At 41.2% G+C, this 18788-nt stretch overlaps 1 protein-coding gene across 1 annotated transcript in view; it reads left to right on the forward strand.

Moving 5' to 3' along the window:
* The window catches only part of MORC3 (MORC family CW-type zinc finger 3), a 51756-nt gene that overhangs the window by 28396 nt on the left and 4572 nt on the right, over positions 1 to 18788 (forward strand). Inside the window, exons 10-16 of the mRNA XM_064380137.1 lie at positions 5317 to 5421; positions 6782 to 6904; positions 7011 to 7085; positions 8210 to 8255; positions 10398 to 10558; positions 15259 to 16147; positions 18497 to 18654. Coding sequence (XP_064236207.1) covers positions 5317 to 5421; positions 6782 to 6904; positions 7011 to 7085; positions 8210 to 8255; positions 10398 to 10558; positions 15259 to 16147; positions 18497 to 18654 — 1557 coding nt within the window. The remainder of the gene's footprint in view (positions 1 to 5316; positions 5422 to 6781; positions 6905 to 7010; positions 7086 to 8209; positions 8256 to 10397; positions 10559 to 15258; positions 16148 to 18496; positions 18655 to 18788) is intronic.

Here is an 18788-nt window from a genome sequence, read left to right on the forward strand (position 1 = left end):
ACCTCGAGATCCTCCTGCCTGGGCCTCCCAAAGTGCTGGGATTACAGGTGTGAGCCACTGTGCCCAGCAACTGTGTTATATTTATACTCATTCGCCAGCCCTTCTTTATTTCCCTCTTTGCACTCCCTGTCCCAGCCTCTGGTAACCCTCATTCTGCTATGTCCTAAGATGAGTATTTTTTAGCTCTCATGTATGAATGAGAACATGAGATATTTGTCTTTCTATACCTGACTTACTTCACGTAATGTCCTCCAGGTATATCCATTTACATCCATGTCATTACAAATGACTATTCTTGTGGTTGAATAATATTCCATTGTGTATATGTACCATAGTTTCTTTATTCATTTATTTGTTAATGGATGCGGAGACAGGGGAACCCTCATACACTATTAGTGGGAAAATAAATTAGTATAGTTGCTATGGAGAATAAGATGGAGGTCCCTCAAGAAAACTAATAATAGAATTACCATATGATTGAGCAATCACATGGCTGGGTACATATCCAAAAGCAAGGAATTCAGTGTATTTGAAGAGATACCTGCACTCTCATGTTTATTGCAGCACTGTTCACAATAGTCAAAGGTTTTATGAAGCCACATAACCTTGATAGTAAGCTCAGGAGTACAGGAAAGGAAATTTATGTCAATCTCTCATCATAGAATTGAAAGTCTTAATTAAAATAATGGTAAATACCATCTAGTGATGTGCTAAAAGCATAATACCATTAAAACCAAGTGGGCTGTGTTCTAAGACGACATGGATGGTTTTAATGTAAAAAGTGAGTGCAGTTCATCATATTGATGTTAAATAAGAGAGAACCCTTACGGTTATCTACATAGATACCAGAAAAAGCACTTGTAATTATTATTATTTTTTTTCCACCTCCCACCCCGTGATTATTTTTAAAAGGAACACTTACAAGAACTGTGAATCAAAGGGCATAATAACGGAGTATTTATACACACAGCAAGCAACATTACTAATGAGGGATGTTATCAATTGATAGCTTTCCCTGGAAGGGTGGGAAAGAGTTAAGGATATCAGCTATTCACTAATGTTCTTGAGAAAATAACTAATGTAATAAGGCAAAAGAAAGAAAAGGGTTGAAAAGGAAGACATAAAGCTGTATTACAGGTTGAGTATCCTTATCTGAAATCTTTGAGACCAAAAGTGCTTTGGTTTGGATTTTTTCATATTTGGGAATGTTGGCTTTATACTTACTGGTTGAGCATCACAAATCTGAAAATCTGAAATCCAGAGTGCTTTGACGAGCATTTCCTTTGAGTATCATGTTGGTACTCAAAAAGTTTCAGATTTGAAGCAATGTAGATTTATGCATTTGGTATGTTCAACTTGTACGAGTAGTTGACAATGTTAAGTACCATTGACCCTTGAACAACACAGGGTTTAGGGATACTGAATATCCCTCAGTCAAGGATCCATGTATAACCTGACTCCCCAAAACCTTAAGAGCCTAATGTTGAATGGAAGCCTGACTGATAACATAAATAGTTGATTAAGCTGGGGATGCTGGCACACACCAGTAGTCCCGACTACTCAGGAGGCTTGAGGCAGAATCATCACTTAAGCCTAGGACTTTGAAGCTACAGCAAGCTATGATTGTGCTGCTGTGTTCCAGCCAGGGTGACAGAGCAAGACCTCGTCTCTTAAAAAAAAAAAAAAAAAAAAAAAAACCATCTATTAACATGTGTTTTATATGTTAAATATAATATATACTGTATTTTTAAAGTAAGCTAATGAAAAAATGTTAATAAGAAAATCATGGCCGGGTGCCATGACTCAGGTGGGTACGGTGACACACACCTGTAATCCTAGCACTTTGGAAATCACCGAATCCTAGCCACTAGACCATCAGGGAACCACGGTCCCAGCACTTTGGGAGGCTGAGGTGAGTAGATCACTTAAGATCAGGAGTTTGAGACCAGCGTGGCTAACATAGTGAAAACCCATCTCTACTCTTTTATTTTTATTTTTTCCTGAGACAGAGTCTTGCTCTGTCATCCAGGCTGGAGTGTAGTGGTGCAATCTTGGCTCACTGCAACCTCCGCCTCCTAAGTTCAAGCAGTTCTTCTTGCCTCAGCCTCCCAAGTAGTTGGGATTACAGGCACTTGCCACCAAGCCCAGCTAATTTTTTTTTTATTAGTAAAGATGGAGTTTCGCCACCTTGGCCAAGTTGGTCTCTAAATCCTGACCTCAGGTGATCCAGCCGCCTCGGCCTCCCAAAGTGCTGGGATTACAGGTGTTAGCTACCACTCCTGGCCCCATCTCTACTAAAAATAGAAAAATTAGCCCGGTGTGCTGGTGGGCACCTGCAATCCCAGCTACTCGGGAGGCTAAGGCAGGAGAATCACTTGAAACTGCAAGACAGGTTGCAGTGAGCCTAAATTGCACCATTGCACCCCAGACTGGGTGACAGAGTGAGACTTCGTCTCAAAACGAAACAAAACCCAAAACAAAGAAAATCATAAGGAAGAGAAAATATATTTACTGTTTAAGTGGAGGTGGTTCATATGTCTTCATCCTCGTAGTCTTCATGTTGTATAGGCTGAGGAAGAAGAGAGATTGGTTTTGCCTTGACAGGGGAAGAGGTGGCAAAGATGGAAGGAGAGGCAGGCACACTCAGTTTAGTTTTTATACATTGTAATTTCTTGACTTTTTTTATTTTTATTTTTTTGAGTTGAAATCTTGCTCTGTCACCCAGGCTGGAGTGCCATGGTACGATCTCAGCTCACTGCAACCTCTGTCTCCTGGATTCAGGTGATTCTTCTGCCTCAACTTCTTGAGTAGCTGGGACTACAGGTGTGCACTACCACGCCCGGCTGATTTTTGTATTTTTAGTAGAGACGGGGTTTTACCATATTGGCCAGGTTGGTCTCGAACTCCTGACCTTGTGATCTGCCCGGCTTGGCTTCCCAAAGTGCTGGGACTACAGGCATGAGCCACCATGCCCAGCACGTTTTTATTTTCCTAAAAAATCTCTGTGCAGTACCAATTCCACTATCTGCTTCAGTTTCAGTGCGTGTATCATAGAAGTGTCCATGTTGTAAGAAGTCAAAAGCAGTCTTGAATAATTGGAACCCTTCTGCCAGATTGTCTAATGTCAGTTTGTTGCCTGGCACTGCTACTTCTGTCTTCTTCCTCACTAACACTGGTTCAGAAACACTTATCTCCATCAAGTCGACTTCAGTCAGGTGTGGCCTCTATCCACTCTTGAATTCCTGCAACATCCGTATCTTGAAACTCTTTGCCTCCTACCTTTTTTTTCCTGTATATCCACAATCTCTTTGATGATTTCCTCACGTGGCTCTGTTGTAAATGCTGTGAAGTCATGCACAACATTGGACACAGAAGGAATTTATAGTTTTGAGCTTGATGTCTTTCACAGCTTTTTCTGTACTAATAATGGCGTCTTCAGTGGTATCATTATTCTTCTAGACTTTCATGATGTTTTTTCTGTGGGAATTCTTTTCCACAGTGTTAACCATCTTTTCCATAGACTACTGTGTGTAATGAGTCTTAAAGGTCTTAGGACTGCCCTTATTTTCTAGAGGCTGAATTACAGTCGTTGTGTTTCCAGACAAGTAGACCATTTGGATGGCTTTGGTGTTGAACTCATGGGATTATGGGTGGCCAGGGTACCTTGTCCAATATCAAAAGAACTGTGATATTGTCCAATATCAAAAGAACTGTGATAACTCCTCTACTGGCAAGTTAATTCCTGACTTCAGGAACAAAGCATCAGTGGAACCAGTCAGAAAAAGGGTTTCTCATGCAGGCCTTCTGTTTTTACAACCAAAAGACTGGCAGCTGGTGTTTGTCTTTTCTCTTCAATGCTTGAGGGCTAGCATCTTTATAGATAATGGCAGTCCTGATCAGAAACCTGACGACATTTCCATGAAGCAGTAGGGTTAGCCTGTCCCTTCTTGGACTTAAATCCTGGTTTATGCTTCTCTTTTTTGCTAATAAATGTCCTTTGTGGCATTTTCCCCCAGAATAGAGTACTTTTGTCTGCATTGAAAACCTGTTCAAACAGGCTGGGCATGGTGGCTCATCCCTGTGATCCCAGCACTTTGGGAGGCTGAGACAAAAGAATGGCTTGAGGCCAGGAGTTTGAGAGCAGCCTGGGCAAAAAAAAAAAATGAGACCCTGTCTCCACAAAATTTACACAAAAAATCAGCCAGGCACGGTGGTGAGTGTCTGTAGCCCTAGCTACTTGGGAGGCTCAACCTACATATCAAGCAATTATACTTTTTATTGTATTATGACTTTGCTTCTTGAGAAAACAGCCAGCATCACTAGTGGCAGTTCATGTGGGTCCTGTGATGTTATTTAAGGTTTACAGTAATGCACTAAATGATTTTTACTGCAATACAAAATTTCTCGGAGATGCTTACATGGAGATAATATGTCATAAGGCACTTTAAGCAAATAAAACACGTTAGCTCACCAAAAGCAATAGGAAGTGGCTATGAAATTATAGTAGTGTTGTATGTACTATAATTAATTTCATGCAGTTATAATTTAAGACTGCATCTTTGTTTACATTTCTCTTGACTGCAAATGAAACCACTTACAGTCTGTATATGCTTATGTCTTGATAAATTCTAACTTTTTAAATAGCTTTGTGTATATTTTATGGTAGTAAATGATAAAATAGACTAGTATCTGTATTTTTTTTTTTTTTTGAGACAGAGTTTCACTTTTGTTGCCCATGCTGGAGTGCAATTGTGTGATCTCAGCTTACTGCAACCTCCGCGTCCCGGGTTCAAGTGATTGTTCTGCCTCAGCCTCCCGAGTAGCTGGGATTACAGACATGTGGCACCATGCCCGGCTAATTTTGTATTTTTAGTAGAGACGGGGTTTCTCCACCTTGGTCAGGCTGGTCTCGAACTCCCGACCTCAGGTGATCCACCTGCTTTGGCCTCCTAAAGTGCTGGGATTACAGGCATGAGCTACTGCGCCCGGCCTGTATCTGTATGTTTTATGCGTTCATGACATACCTAACTTATTTTAATTTTTTGGGTCTTTCTGGACAATGCAGTTCGTGTTTTTTTCAAATTATAACCCTCTAAAAAATGTTCTAATTTATTGAAAGAAAATCATACGTAAGTGCAGTTCTAACTCGTGTTGTTCAGGGTCACCTGTACCTTGAATGTTCTTTATATAAACTATATATTTTGGAGTTTTTTCTCTTCACAGTGTCTATGTACTCATTACTAGATTATTTATGATTTCTCTTGTGTTGGAAAATAATCTTTTTTCTTGAACTGATTTTATGATTTACTTTTTAAGACTTACAATAACAGCACTGGGAGAAAAGCTGAATGATTACTGGAATGAAATGAAAGTGAAGAAAAATGCAGAATATCCTCTAAATTTGCCAGTTGAAGATATACAGTAAGTACATTTTAAAAAAATATCAACTCTGCTGGGCGTGGTGGCTCATGCCTGTAATCCCAGCACTTTGAGAGGCCAAGGAGGGCAGATCACGAGGTCAGGAGATGTAGAGCATCCTGGCTAACATGGTGAAACCTCATCTCTAGTAAAAATAAAGAAAATTAGCTGGATGTGTTGGCACGCGCCTGTAGTCCCAGCTACTTGGGAGGCTGAGGCAGCAGAATTGCTTGAACTCCCTGGAGGCGGAGGTTGCAGTGACCCAAGATTGTGCCACTTCACTCCAGCCTAGCAACAGAGTGAGACTCCGTCTCAAAAAAAAAAAATCAACTCACTTTGATATCAAGATGTGGTATTAGAGTATAGGGATTGTACAATGTTTCACAAACTTAGGACTGTAACTCATAGTAAGGAATAAATTCTGCAACATGAATCAGCACTCTGCAAAATTGTTGAAGAGAATGTAAACATGTATACATGCACACAAAACATAAGACAATATTTATCCATATGTGTGATGCATATTAATGTTATTAATGTTATTAAGATGCGATGAATGGATTATGTAATAGTTTGAAAAACACTGGTATAGTGTATCATTAGGATATGGGGCTGAACCCCAACTTGTGTTCATATTCTTATTCTGCTTAAGTAGCCATGTGACATTGAACATATTACTCGGCCTCTTGTAAACCTCCATTTTCTTGTGTATAAAATGGGAACATTAAGAGCATTCACCTCCTTGAGTTATATGAATTAAATAATATGCCTGGCAGGCACATAGTAACACATCACATGATAACTGTCCTATAAATGAATGAACAATATCTGTGTGTTCTTTATACATTATGCATAATTTATACATTATTACAAAGATAACCAAGATACATAATGAAAAACGAGAAAAATGCAGCTCAGTGTATAGACTATCCATTGTACTTTTCAATTTTTTTATATTTATTTATAGTTTTCATATATTTATTTTATATATTATATAGATGGGATCTCACTGTTGCCCAATCTGGTCTCAAAGTACTGGGTTCAGGTGTTCCTCCCACCCAAAGTGCTGGGATTATAGGCATAAGCTACCATGCCCAGCTTGTATTTTTTTAATGTATTAATACACACATGCACTACCATGCCCAGTTATTTTTTGTGCTTTTTGTAGAGATGGGGTTTCACCATATTGTCCACCTGGTCTCTAACTCCTAGGCATGAACCATTGCACCCAAAGAGTGTGTCACAGAATTTTAAGGAAAGGAATTAAATAATGGCATCTTGTGGTAGAAATGACACAGAACATCTAATGAAGTATTTAAAGTTCATGTTTCTGTGTTAATACTTTGTTCTTGTTTTGGGACAGGAAACGTCCTGATCAGACATGGGTTCAGTGTGATGCCTGTCTAAAGTGGCGGAAATTACCTGACGGAATAGATCAACTTCCTGAAAAATGGTATTGCTCCAATAACCCTGACCCACAGTTCAGGTACCATAGAGTTGGTAGTACCCTTTTTGGAAAGACGGAAAGTACTGTTAACAGTGTGTAAATAGACGCTGGTGACGTGTTATTCCTATGTGATTTTCCTGACTAGAAATTGCGAGGTTCCAGAAGAACCTGAAGATGAGGATTTGGTACATCCCACTTACGAAAAAACCTACAAAAAGACGTGAGTGTTGTAGTGATGTATAGTGGGTAATAATGCCTAAAGCATGAACAGTGATGCCTTGGCAACAGTAGTTGACACTTCTCCAAGGTAAACCTCGTGTAACTGTAAAAGTTTGTAATGTGGAGTGCGTAATATCAAGGGCCTTAGAAACAAAAACTTAATGCTGTGGATACCTGCTGTTTCTTTCCCTCATTCTCATTGCTACCATATCTCCTGAGTAGCAGAGTCCCAGCACTTTGGGAAGCTGAGACAGGCAGATCACTTGAGGTCAGGAGTTCAAGACCAGCCTGGCCAACATGGTGACACCCCGTCTCTATTAAAAATACAAAAATTAGCCTGGTGTGATGGCACGCATCTGTAATCCCAGCTACTCAGGAGGCTAAGGCAGGAGAATCGCTTGAACCCAGGAGGCAGAGGTTGCAGTGAGCCGAGCACACCACTGCACTCCAGCCTGGGTGAAACAGCGAGACTCCGTTTCAAAAAAAAAACGAAAAGAAAAGAAACCTGGCCGGGCGCGGTGGCTCACACCTGTAATCCCAGCAGTTTGGGAGGCTGAGGTGGGTAGATCACGAGGTCAAGAGATCGGGATCATTCTGACCAACATGGTGAAACTCCGTCTCTACTAAAAATACAAAAATTAGCCGGGTGCGGTGGTGTATGCCTGTAATCCCAGCTACTCAGGAGGCTGAGGCAGAAGAATTGCTTGAACCCAGGAGGCGGAGATTGCAGTGAGCCGAGATCACGCCATTGCACTCCATCCTGGGCAACAAGGTGAGACTCTGTCTCACACAAAAAATAAAATTAGAAAAGAAACCTATGTGATGTTCTAGTTCAAAAGTCTGTGATTCTGGACTGAGTTAACTGGCCTTAGTGGAGAAAAAAAGACCAAAGGTCTGCAGTTCATACTTGTGAGGATGGAAAAATTCAGGCAGACATTACGGTGCTACTGAGATAAAAGGTAGAAAGTATTTCCCAAAAGGCTTACTGCTGATTGTATTGAAATAGAAGCAGAGTTTAGAGTGCCTTAGTAACTGCATAGTTAAATGGCAGGTATGTCAGTGGGAAATGGGATTGAGAAATAACAATGAGGTAAATGTAAACATGTTTTCATCTTTATTTTAAAGCAACAAGGAAAAATTCAGGATCAGACAACCGGAAATGATCCCTCGGGTAATTAAGCCTTCCTTCCTTTTTTTTTTTTTCTTTTCTTTTTTTTTTTTTAATAGAATTGGGGGCCGAGTGTGAAGGCTCACACCTGTAATCTCAGCACTTTGGGAGGCCAAGGTGAGTGGATCACCTGAGGTCAGGAGTTTGAGACCAGCCTGGCCAACATGGTGAAACCCATCTCTACTAAAAATACAAAAATTAGCCAGATGTGGTGGTGCATGCCTGTAGTCCCAGCTACTAGGGAGGCTAAGACCAGAGAATTGCTTGAACCTGGGAGGTGGAGATTGCAGTGAGAGAGATCAGTGCCACTGCACTGCAGCCTGGGTGACAGAGACTCTGTGTTGACCAGGCTGGTCTTGAACTCCTGTCCTCAAGTAATCCTCCCAAACTGCTGTGATTACAGGTATGAGCTACCGCACCTGTCCAAGCTTTCCGTCTTATAGCTGTGTCTTATGTTGGATAGTGCTTAATCAATACTGACTGTTAAAGTTTACTATATATCAAAGGGATTTGGTTTATTCGTTTTCTTCTCTTGTACTTTTCCTTGCCCACCTTTCCAACTCTTCCTAATTCAACACTGTTCAGACTGTTAGTTTTATTGTTTAGTTGGATATCTTCTGAGGAAAGGGAAACAAACTTTTCAAAGTAGTACTGTTAGGTAAGCAGTTAAGGAAAACGTCCCAGGAACATCCAGGAAGCCATATTCTAGTGCTAACCTGGACAGAAGCTATAGTGTTTTTCTAAGTGTTGACTACTCTACCTGACCTCTCTCTTCTGTCTTAATACTTACTGTGTTAAAGAGCTTTGGTTGAGTATATATGCTTCTAGGCTTACCATGGAGTTACATACTGGTAAACCCATCAGAAGTTGAAAATGTGGTTGGCCAGGGTTGGTGGCTCACGCCTGTGATCTCAGCACTTTGGGAGGCTGAAGCAAGCGGATCACTTGAGGCCAGGAGTTCGAGATCAGCCTCGGCAATATGGCAAAATCCTATCTCTACTAAAAATATAAAAAATAACTGGGCATGGTGGCAGGCTCTTGTTACCCAGCTACTCAGGAGGCTGAGGCACAAGAATCGCTTAAACCAGTAGGTGGAGGTTGCAGTGAGCCAAGATCTCACCACTGCACTCCATCCTGGATGATAGAGACTCTGCCTCAAAAAAACAAACAAACAGCACACAGAAGATATTATCAAAAATTCATTTAATACACTTAACCTGTTGAATATCATAGCTTTGCCTAGCCTACCTTAATTGTGCTCAGAACCCTTATATTAGCCTACAGTTGGGCAGTCATCTAATAGTCAATTTTATCATGAAGTGTCAAGTATCTCAACTTTATTGAATACTGAAAGTGAAAAACAAAACCAAAGTGATTGCTTGAGTACTGCAAGTACAGTTTCTGCTGAATGGGTATTGCTGTCGCACCATCATAAAGTTGAAGCCATTGTAAATCAGAGGCCATCTGTATACGAGTAGGCGATGCTTGAGAAGTTTCGGTCTTGATAAGTCCAGTAGCAAAGAGGTCACCACATGGTAAATCTTTTTGGCTTTGTGGGCAACATAAAGTCTCTGTTGCATATTCTGTTCTGTTGCTTTGTTTCTTCATACCTTTTAAAAATTCAAAACCTGGCCGGGCGCGGTGGCTCACGCCTGTAATCCTAGCACTTTGGGAGGCTGAGGCGGGTGGATCATGAGGTCAAGAGATTGAGACCATCCTGGTCAACATGGTGAAACCCCGTCTCTACTAAAAATACAAAAAATTAGCTGGGCATTGTGGTGTGTGCCTGTAATCCCAGCTACTCAAGAGGCTGAGGCAGGAGAATTGCCTGAACCCAGGAGGCGGAGGTTGCGGTGAGCCAAGATCGCGCCATTGCACTCCAGCCTGGGTAGCAAGCGAAACTCCGTCTCAAAAAAATAAATAAATAAAAAATAAGAATACAAAACCATTCTTAGCCTACTTGCAGGCTGAATTTTGTTCATTGGTTTAGTTGTTGATCATCCCTGGTGTAGCACAAGGAATTTGCATGTTTACAATTGTTCTTATGTCTTCTGGGATAAGGGGGAGAGGAAGATTCTATCTTGTGTTTTGGGCATGTCACACTAGAAATAGTTCCTTTAAGATCAGTATTTTTCCCTCCAACAGATTAATGCAGAACTGTTGTTTCGGCCAACTGGTCTTTCAACTCCCAGCTTTTCTGCTAAGGAAAGTGTTCCAAGAAGAATTTCAGAAGGAGCAAATTCTTATGTGACAAGACTTCTAACTAATCATCCAGTTTCACCCCAGTCTGAACCTGAGAGTAACAGGTCAGTGGCTAGCATTGGTTTTCCATTTGGGGAATATTAAACAGAGCCTTTAATTGACACTTTTTTTTTTCGAGACAGAGTCTCGCTCTGTTGCCCAGGCTGGAGTGCAGTGGTGCGATCTCAGCTCACCGCAATCTCTGCCTCCTGGGTTCAAGCGATTCTCCTGCCTTAACCTCCCAAGTAGCTGGGACTACAGGGATGCGTCAAAAATGCCCGGCTAATTTTTGTATTTTTAGTAGAGACGGGGTTTCACTATGTTGGCCAGGGTGCTCTCGAACTCCTGACCTTGTGCTCCGCTTGCCTTGGCCTCCCAAAGTGCTGGGATTAACAGGCTTGAGCCATTGTGCCCAGCCTTACTTGATACGTCTATGACAGTGATGCAATTCAGGATCATTGTAGTTTACATTGTGATTTGTAGGTTACATGAATGTGAAAAATCTTAAGGACAAATTGTCTTGCTTTTATTGTCTAAACTTAGGCTAAACCCTACTTCCGCCACCTCTTAAATTATTTAAAAAATATTAATTGACCAGCCTGGCCAACATCGTGAAACCCCGTCTCCATTAAAAATACAAAGAAAATAACTGGGCGTGGTGGCAGGCACATATAACCCCAGCTACTTGGGAAGCTGAGGCAGGAGAATTGCTTAAAGCTGCGAGGCGGAGGTTGCAGTGAGCTGAGATCATTGTGTCATTGCACTCCAGCCTAGGCAACAAGAGCAAAACTTCGTCTCGAAAAAGAAAAAATAAAGAGTTTAATTGTATTCATTGTAGAGTTTGATCACATTGTCACCTCTTTGAACTTCTATATAGTATGAAAATTCCTGCTTTTAAAATGATCAGTACTTAAGAAAATGTGAAGCAATTAACAGTATGACACTATAGTGACCTGGAAATTCTTTGCAAAAAAGCCTATGGCACGCTGTAGGCACTTACTTTTATTGGAGGAGTGGATGGAGAAGGAAGGGAGAGAGAGAGAGAATGTGATACATGGGGGTCGGGTGCGGTGGCTCACGCCTGTAATCCCAGCACTTTGGGAGGCCGAGGTGGGTGGATCCACGAGGTCAAGATATCGAGACCATCCTGGTCAACATGGTGAAACCCTGTCTCTACTAAAAATACAAAAAATTAGCTGGGCATGGTGGCGCGTGCCTGTAATCCCAGCTATTCAGGAGGCTGAGGCAGGAGAATTGCCTGAACCCAGGAGGCGGAGGTTGTGGTGAGCCGAGATCATGCCATTGCACTCCAGACTGGGTAACAAGAGCGAAATTCCTTCTCAAAAAAAAAAAAAAAAAAAAGAGAAAGTGATACATGAATAGTTAGCCATCTTGACTAGATTGATCAGCGAAGGCTTTGTGATGATCTGGTACTTAGGTTGGCTGGTTCCTGAAGTTCTGAAAATAGTAGTCTTGTAGATGGCCTCTTCCAAGTTAATAGAATGAACAAGAGTGGAGAAGAATGACCATGATGTTTACAAACTAGTGGATCAGATTGACTATACTAATGTTTGTTATTGAAAGGGGAATTTTTGATTAAATGACTTTTTTTTGTTTTGAGATGGAGTCTTGTATAGTGCAGTAGTATAATCTTAGTTCATTGCAACCTCTGCCTCCTGGGTTCAAGCAGTTCTCCCGCCTCAGCCCCCAAGTAGCTGGGACGACAAATGCATGCCACCACCCCGGCTAATTTTTTGTATTTTAGTAGAGATGGTGTTTCACCATGTTACCCAGGTTGGTCTCAAACTCCTGAGCTCAGGCAGTCTGCCTGCTTTGGCCTCCCAAAGTGCTGGGATTACAGGTGTGAGCCACTGTGCCCAGCCTATTAAACAGTTTTTAAAGCCATATTTATTCTCAAATTTATAAACCAAAGTTTATGGAAAGGGTGTATCTAAACTAAGTCTTAGGAAATACAAGCAGGAACTAGCTTGGTAAGAAAAATAATAATAGTAATTCTAAATTAAACGGGCAGAGTAAGAAGTAATTGATATAGCAGACCAGAGAAAGCTGAAACCTAAGGCTACTGGAGAATGGTAGAAACCTGACAAGAAGCAAACCAGTTTACTCCACAAATCCCTAGAAAGTCTCCTAACTTGGAAGCATTGGTGACTGCTGAAGGTGGAAGATAGATAGGGGCAAGAACCAGAGGCTCAGTTGGAGTAAGGTCAAGACCTCTTCCCAACCTGCAATGTCTGGTGAGTGCTCTTTCTCTGTCTCTGTCAGAAGATAGGAAATTTATTTTATGGAGCAGTTTTTACTGAAGATGTAGATGAACCATTGGTTTATTTTATTTTATTTTTTTGTTTTTTGTTTATTTGTTTGTTGTCGTTTTTTTTGAGATGGAGTCTTGCTCTGTTGCCCAGGCTAGAGTGCAGTGGCACGATCTCAGCTCACCACAAGCTCTGCCTCCCGGGTTCAAGGGATTCTCTTGCCTCAGCTTCCTGAGTAGCTGGGATTACAGGCACATGCCACCACACCCGGATGATTTTTTTTGTATTTTTAGTAGAGATGGGGTTTCACCCTGTTAGGCTGGTCTTGAACTCCTGACCTTGTGATCCGCCCGCCTTGGCCTCCCAAAGTGCTGGGATTACAGGCGTGAGCAACCATACTGGCTGAGCCATTGTTTTGAAACAGAATGAGTAAGGGAAAGTTTGGATACTAAATGGTGAGAAATCTACCCTCCCTCACTTCCCCACTGGGCTCCAAGAGAGAAGCCCTAAATGCTGATGGCAGTTGGAGCACCCTTTGAATCACAGACTCAGCCCTCATTGCTGCTAATCAGTTTCATTCTTAGGTATAAACAGATAGCCAGATGTGTGATCTCCCACATGGGACAGCAAACTGAAACAATGGGAATAGAAGAAAACATTGTGACACTGGGGGAAAGTGATGTAGACTTGAATAAATAAATCTCTTAGAACAAAAAGTAAACAGTTGGAAGATAGAGAAAGAAGAAAAGATAATAGTATCTGTACTGGAAAGCAACCATCTAAATAAGGGAGTTTTAGAATGGGAAGTTGGCACTGGTATTGGTGTATGCTGTGGTAAGCATAGCCGCCTTCCAGAATGGGAAATCATACCAGAAAAACTGCATTTCCACTAACTACAGAGCATGATGTCTGGAAAGAGAGCCACTCCAAGACATAGCATCATGACATTTTTTAACACAAGGGAATAAAAGATTTTTTCAGAAAGAAAAAAGCAGATTATGTACGTGCAAAAGATGAGGAATTCGAATGATAGAAACACTTAAGTGGTAAATGAAAATGGAATGATGTTTTTAAATTTTTGAGAAAATAATTTCCAACTTGGAAGTCTATGTAACAGTTAAGCTAGCAATAGGCTTGAGAGGGAAATAAAGATGTTTTTGTCATTGCAGAACTTTGCATTTGTCATGTTTTGTGTACCCTTCATTAAGATGCTGTTGCAGGCTGTGCTCCCTCAATATGGGACAGTCCAAAAAAAGAGGAAAGTCCTTTCTGAGATCTAGGAGGTCTAACACAAGGCCCAACTAACAAACCAGTACAAATACTCCTCCAAGTGTGGCAAAAGGCAATCAAATGGTGATAAATAAATGTCAACTATGCACACGTTAACAGACATGAACAGGAAATTATGCAAATGAAATTGGGGCAATTTTTAATTGAGATAAAATTGTTTAATATGAAAGGATAGACCGGGCGCGGTGGCTCACGCCTATAATCCCAGCACTTTGGGAGGCCGAGGCGGGTGGATCATGAGGTCAAGAAATCAAGACCATACTGGTCAACACGGTGAAACCCCGTCTCTACTAAAAATACAAAAAAACTAGCTGGGCGTGGTGGCGCACGCCTGTAGTCCCAGCTACTCGGGAGGCTGAGGCAGGAGAATTGCTTGAACCCAGGAGGCAGAGGTTGCGGTAAGCCGAGATCACACCACTGCACTCCAGCCTGGGTAACAAGAGCGAAACTCCATCTCAAAAAAAAGAAAAAAGGATAAGAAATATTGATTTGCTTTATGGTTTACCTTTGATCACTGAATACTGATACAAATTATTATGGGCAAAATGGTGAAGCCATTCCCCGAGCTGAAGAATACAAACAAGGGGCCAGGGTGGGTAGCATTCTGTTCTGAAAATGTATACATTGAAGTGCCTGGAGGTCATCAAATGCAGAGACTTGGGAGTATACAGATCGGGTACTTAAAAGAGATCTCAATAGTCCATTGTTGCTTCATCTGTAAAAAGAGGAAAGAGTCTCTACTTCATTAAATCAGTTGTGGTTGGTACTATACAATGCATCACTTTAAAAAATGAGCCTGGGTATTTCTCAGTATTTGAAAACTTATAGGCTGGGCTCAGTGGCTCACACCTTTAATCCCACCAATTTGAGAGGCTGAGGCAGGCAGATTGCTTGAGGTCAGGGAGTTTGAGACCAGCGTGGCCAACATGGCGAAACCCTATCTCTACTAAAAATACAAAAATTACCTGGATGTTTTGGCAGGTGCCTGTAATCCCAGCTACTTGGGAGGCTTCTCGAACCTGGGAGGCAGAGGTTACAGTGAGCCGAGACTGTGCCATTGCACTCCAGCCTGGGCAAGAGTGAAACTCTGTCTCAAAAATAAATAAATAAATACACTGTTATAATTCTGGATTTATTAGAATGATTACTTTAAGGTCATCTATTTTGTCCATATTTTATAATCTTAAATGTAAATATTTTTTCAGCTTCAAACGGAGACTTTCTACTCGTTCCTCAATTTTGAATGCGAAGAATCGGAGATTGAATAGTCAGTTTGAAAATTCAGTTTATAAAGGTGATGATGATGATGAAGATGTCATCATTTTAGAAGAAAACAGTACCCCCAAACCTGCAGTAGATCATGATGTTGACATGAAATCAGAACAGAGTCACATTGAGCAAAGTGGTGTTCAGATCAAGCTTGTGGGTGACAGTGAACCTTGTGGCCAGACTGGTTCAACAAGCACCTCATCATCCTGGTGTGACCAGGGAAATACTGCAGCTACACAGACTGAAGTACCAAGTTTAGTTGTTAAAAAGGAAGAAACTGTTGAAGATGAGATAGATGTAAGAAATGATACAGTGATTCTGCCTTCCTGTGTAGAAGCTGAAGCAAAGATACACGAAACCCAGGACACCATTGATAAATCTGCAGATGATGCAGGCTGCCAGTTACAAGAACTGAGAAACCAGCTACTTCTTGTCACCCAGGAAAAAGAGAATTATAAAAGACAGTGTCATATGTTTACTGATCAAATCAAAGTGTTACAACAGAGGATACTAGAAATGAATGACAAGTATGTGAAGAAAGAAACGTGTCATCAGTCCACTGAAACCGATGCTGTATTTTTACTTGAAAGTATTAATGGCAAATCCGAAAGTCCAGACCATGTGGTATCTCAGTATCAGCAAGCTTTGGAAGAAATAGAAAGGCTGAAAAAACAGTGTAGTGCTTTGCAGCATGTAAAGGCTGAATGCAGTCAGTGTTCCAATAGTGAGAGTAAAAGTGAAATGGATGAGATGGCCGTGCAGCTTGACGATGTGTTTAGACAACTGGACAAATGCAGTGTTGAGAGGGACCAGTATAAAAGTGAGGTGAGTTACATCATTCCACATGTAGTTGCGGAGTCCAGGGCCATTTAAACCTTAAGAAGCTGCCAGTTGGCTGGGCGCGGTGGCTCACTCCTGTAATTCCAGCACTTTGGGAGGCCAAGGCAGGTGGATCACTTGAGGTCAGGAGTTTGAGACCAGCCTGGCCGTTGTGGTAAAACCCTGTTTCTACTAAAAATACAAAAATTAGTTGGGCGTCGTGGTGGGCACCTACAGTCCTAGCCACTTAGGAGGCTGAGGCAGGAGACTTGCTTGAACTTGGGAGGTGGAGGCTGCAGTGAGCCGAGATCACACCACTGCACTCCTGCCAGAGTGACAGAGCAAGACTCTGTCACCAAACAAAAAGCTGCCAATCTTTGGAATACTTCCACTTAAAAATTCTGTTTTTATTGAGTGTCTGTTTTTCTACTGGTACTCAACTGAGGAGTGGGTCTCCTGGGGGCATATGGAAATGTATAGGGGCATTTTTGGTTCTTTCAGTGTCTTGAGATGTCGAGATGTACATTCCTGAAGAGTGACGGGGGTAGCCGAGTATGGTAAATGTCCTGTTGAGAATGGTAAATGTCCTGTTGAGAATGCCAATATTAACTTAACCCTTTGAGATAGAGTCTTGCTCTGTCTCACCCAGGCTGGAGTGCAGTGGCACAATCTCAGCTCACTGCAATGTCTACCTCCTGAGTTCAAGCAATTCTCCTGCCTCAGCCTCCTGAGTAGGTGAGATTACAGCACGCACTACCACACCTGACTAATTCTTGTATTTTAAGTGGAGAAAGGGTTTCATCATGTTGGCCAGGCTGGTCTCGAACTCCTGACTCTCAAATGCTTCACCCGCCTCAGCCTCCCAAAGTGTTGGGATTACAGGCGTGAGCCACCATGCTTGGCCTTAGTTGCTTAGTTCTGACTATCAGAACTGAGTCATCTGGCTTAAGGGGGCCTGGGAAGTGCAGTTTTTATTCATGGGTTCTTTTACTGAGAAAGAAGGAGAAAAACGATAAATACCAGGAGACAAATGATAAATACCAGTGGCCTCTTCATGTGTCCCTGCTTCAAATTCAGGTAGCTCCTTTTAATCTGTTTTACACATTTTTTGTGTGTATGGCCTTTGAAAGGATTTTTCCACTAAAAAGAGTTTGGGAACCATGGTTTGGTGCTGTGCTGTCTCTTCCTTGGGAATATTGCCGTTCATGCAAGCACTAATCTTGATGTCTTGGCTTAGGAGCTGAAAGACAAAATACAGATGCTCCTCAACTTATGATGCTGTTAGTCCTGAAAAACCCATGGTAGGTAGGAAATAGCATTAGGTCCAAAATGCATTTAATTACAGCTAACCTCCCAAAATCGTAGCCTAGCCTGCCTTTAAAGTGCTTCGAACACTTGTATTAGCCTACATTTGGGCAAAATCATCTAACACACAAAGTCTGGTTTATCATAACATATTTGAGTATTTCATGTAATGTATTGAATCTGTGCTGAAAGTGAAAAACGGAATGGTTGTATTGGTATTGAAAGTTCAGTTTCCACAGAATGCATCTCACTTTTGCATCATCATAAAGCTGGAAAATCATAAAGTCAGAAAATCGTAAAGTCAAACCATTGTAAGTCAGGGACCTCTTGTTTATAAAAACCATAAACTCACTATTGTAATTTAATTATAAGCTGATGAGTATGCAAGAATTGAAAGCCACTGTGACATTAACATAATTTAGGTATTAGTATCTTGATCTTTGATTTTCTAGGTACTACTTTTTATTTATTTATTTATTTATTTATTTATTTATTTATTTATTTACTTTCTTTCCCCCTGAGACAGGGTCTTTCTCTGTCGCCCAGGCTGGAATGCTGTGGCACAATCCCAGCTCACTGCAACCTCTGCCTCCTGGATTTAAGCAATTCTCCTTCCCCAGCCTCCCGAGTAGCTGGGATTGCAGGCATGCACCACCATGCCCAGCTACTTCTTGCATTTTTAGTATGAATGGGGTTTCACCATGCTGGCCAGGCTGGTCTGGAACTCCTGACCTAGGGATCCGCCCACCTCAGCTTCCCAAAGTGTTGGGATTACAGGCGTGAGCCACCGTGCCCGGCCCCCTTTTTTTTTTTTTTTTTTTACTATCAAGTGGTAATATGTTGTGTTCTCTCATTGTAAAAAGATATAGAAGTGAAGCTATAAACAAATGAAGCCTTGTTTATAGAAAACTGTTTTTCTTTGCGTATTTGTTTTTTGATAGTTGATAATTTTATCAAGCAGGTTCTCTATATTTCTTGGCTTAAAATTTTACTTTGCCATTACTATTTTTAAGTTTTACAGTTATCAAATTCATTTATATTTTTTGTTAGGTTGAATTACTGGAAATGGAAAAATCCCAAATCCGTTCACAGTGTGAAGAACTCAAAACTGAAGTTGAACAGTTAAAATCTACAAATCAACAAACAGCAACAGATGTTTCAACATCAAGTAACATTGAGGAGTCCGTAAATTATATGGATGGGGAAAGGTAATATTAAATGAGACATTTTTGTGGGGCTGCAGTTATGGTTAGGATACTACTTATTTAACTGCTAGTATCCATCAAATAGATACTGTTCTATCAAAAGAAATTATTGATTGTGTGCTGTGACCCTGGTGTTA

Source organism: Aotus nancymaae, unplaced genomic scaffold, assembly GCF_030222135.1.
Source record: "Aotus nancymaae isolate 86718 unplaced genomic scaffold, 86718_ANA_hifiasm-v0.15.2.pri h1tg000022l_1, whole genome shotgun sequence".
NCBI classification, from domain to species: Eukaryota; Metazoa; Chordata; class Mammalia; order Primates; family Aotidae; genus Aotus; species Aotus nancymaae.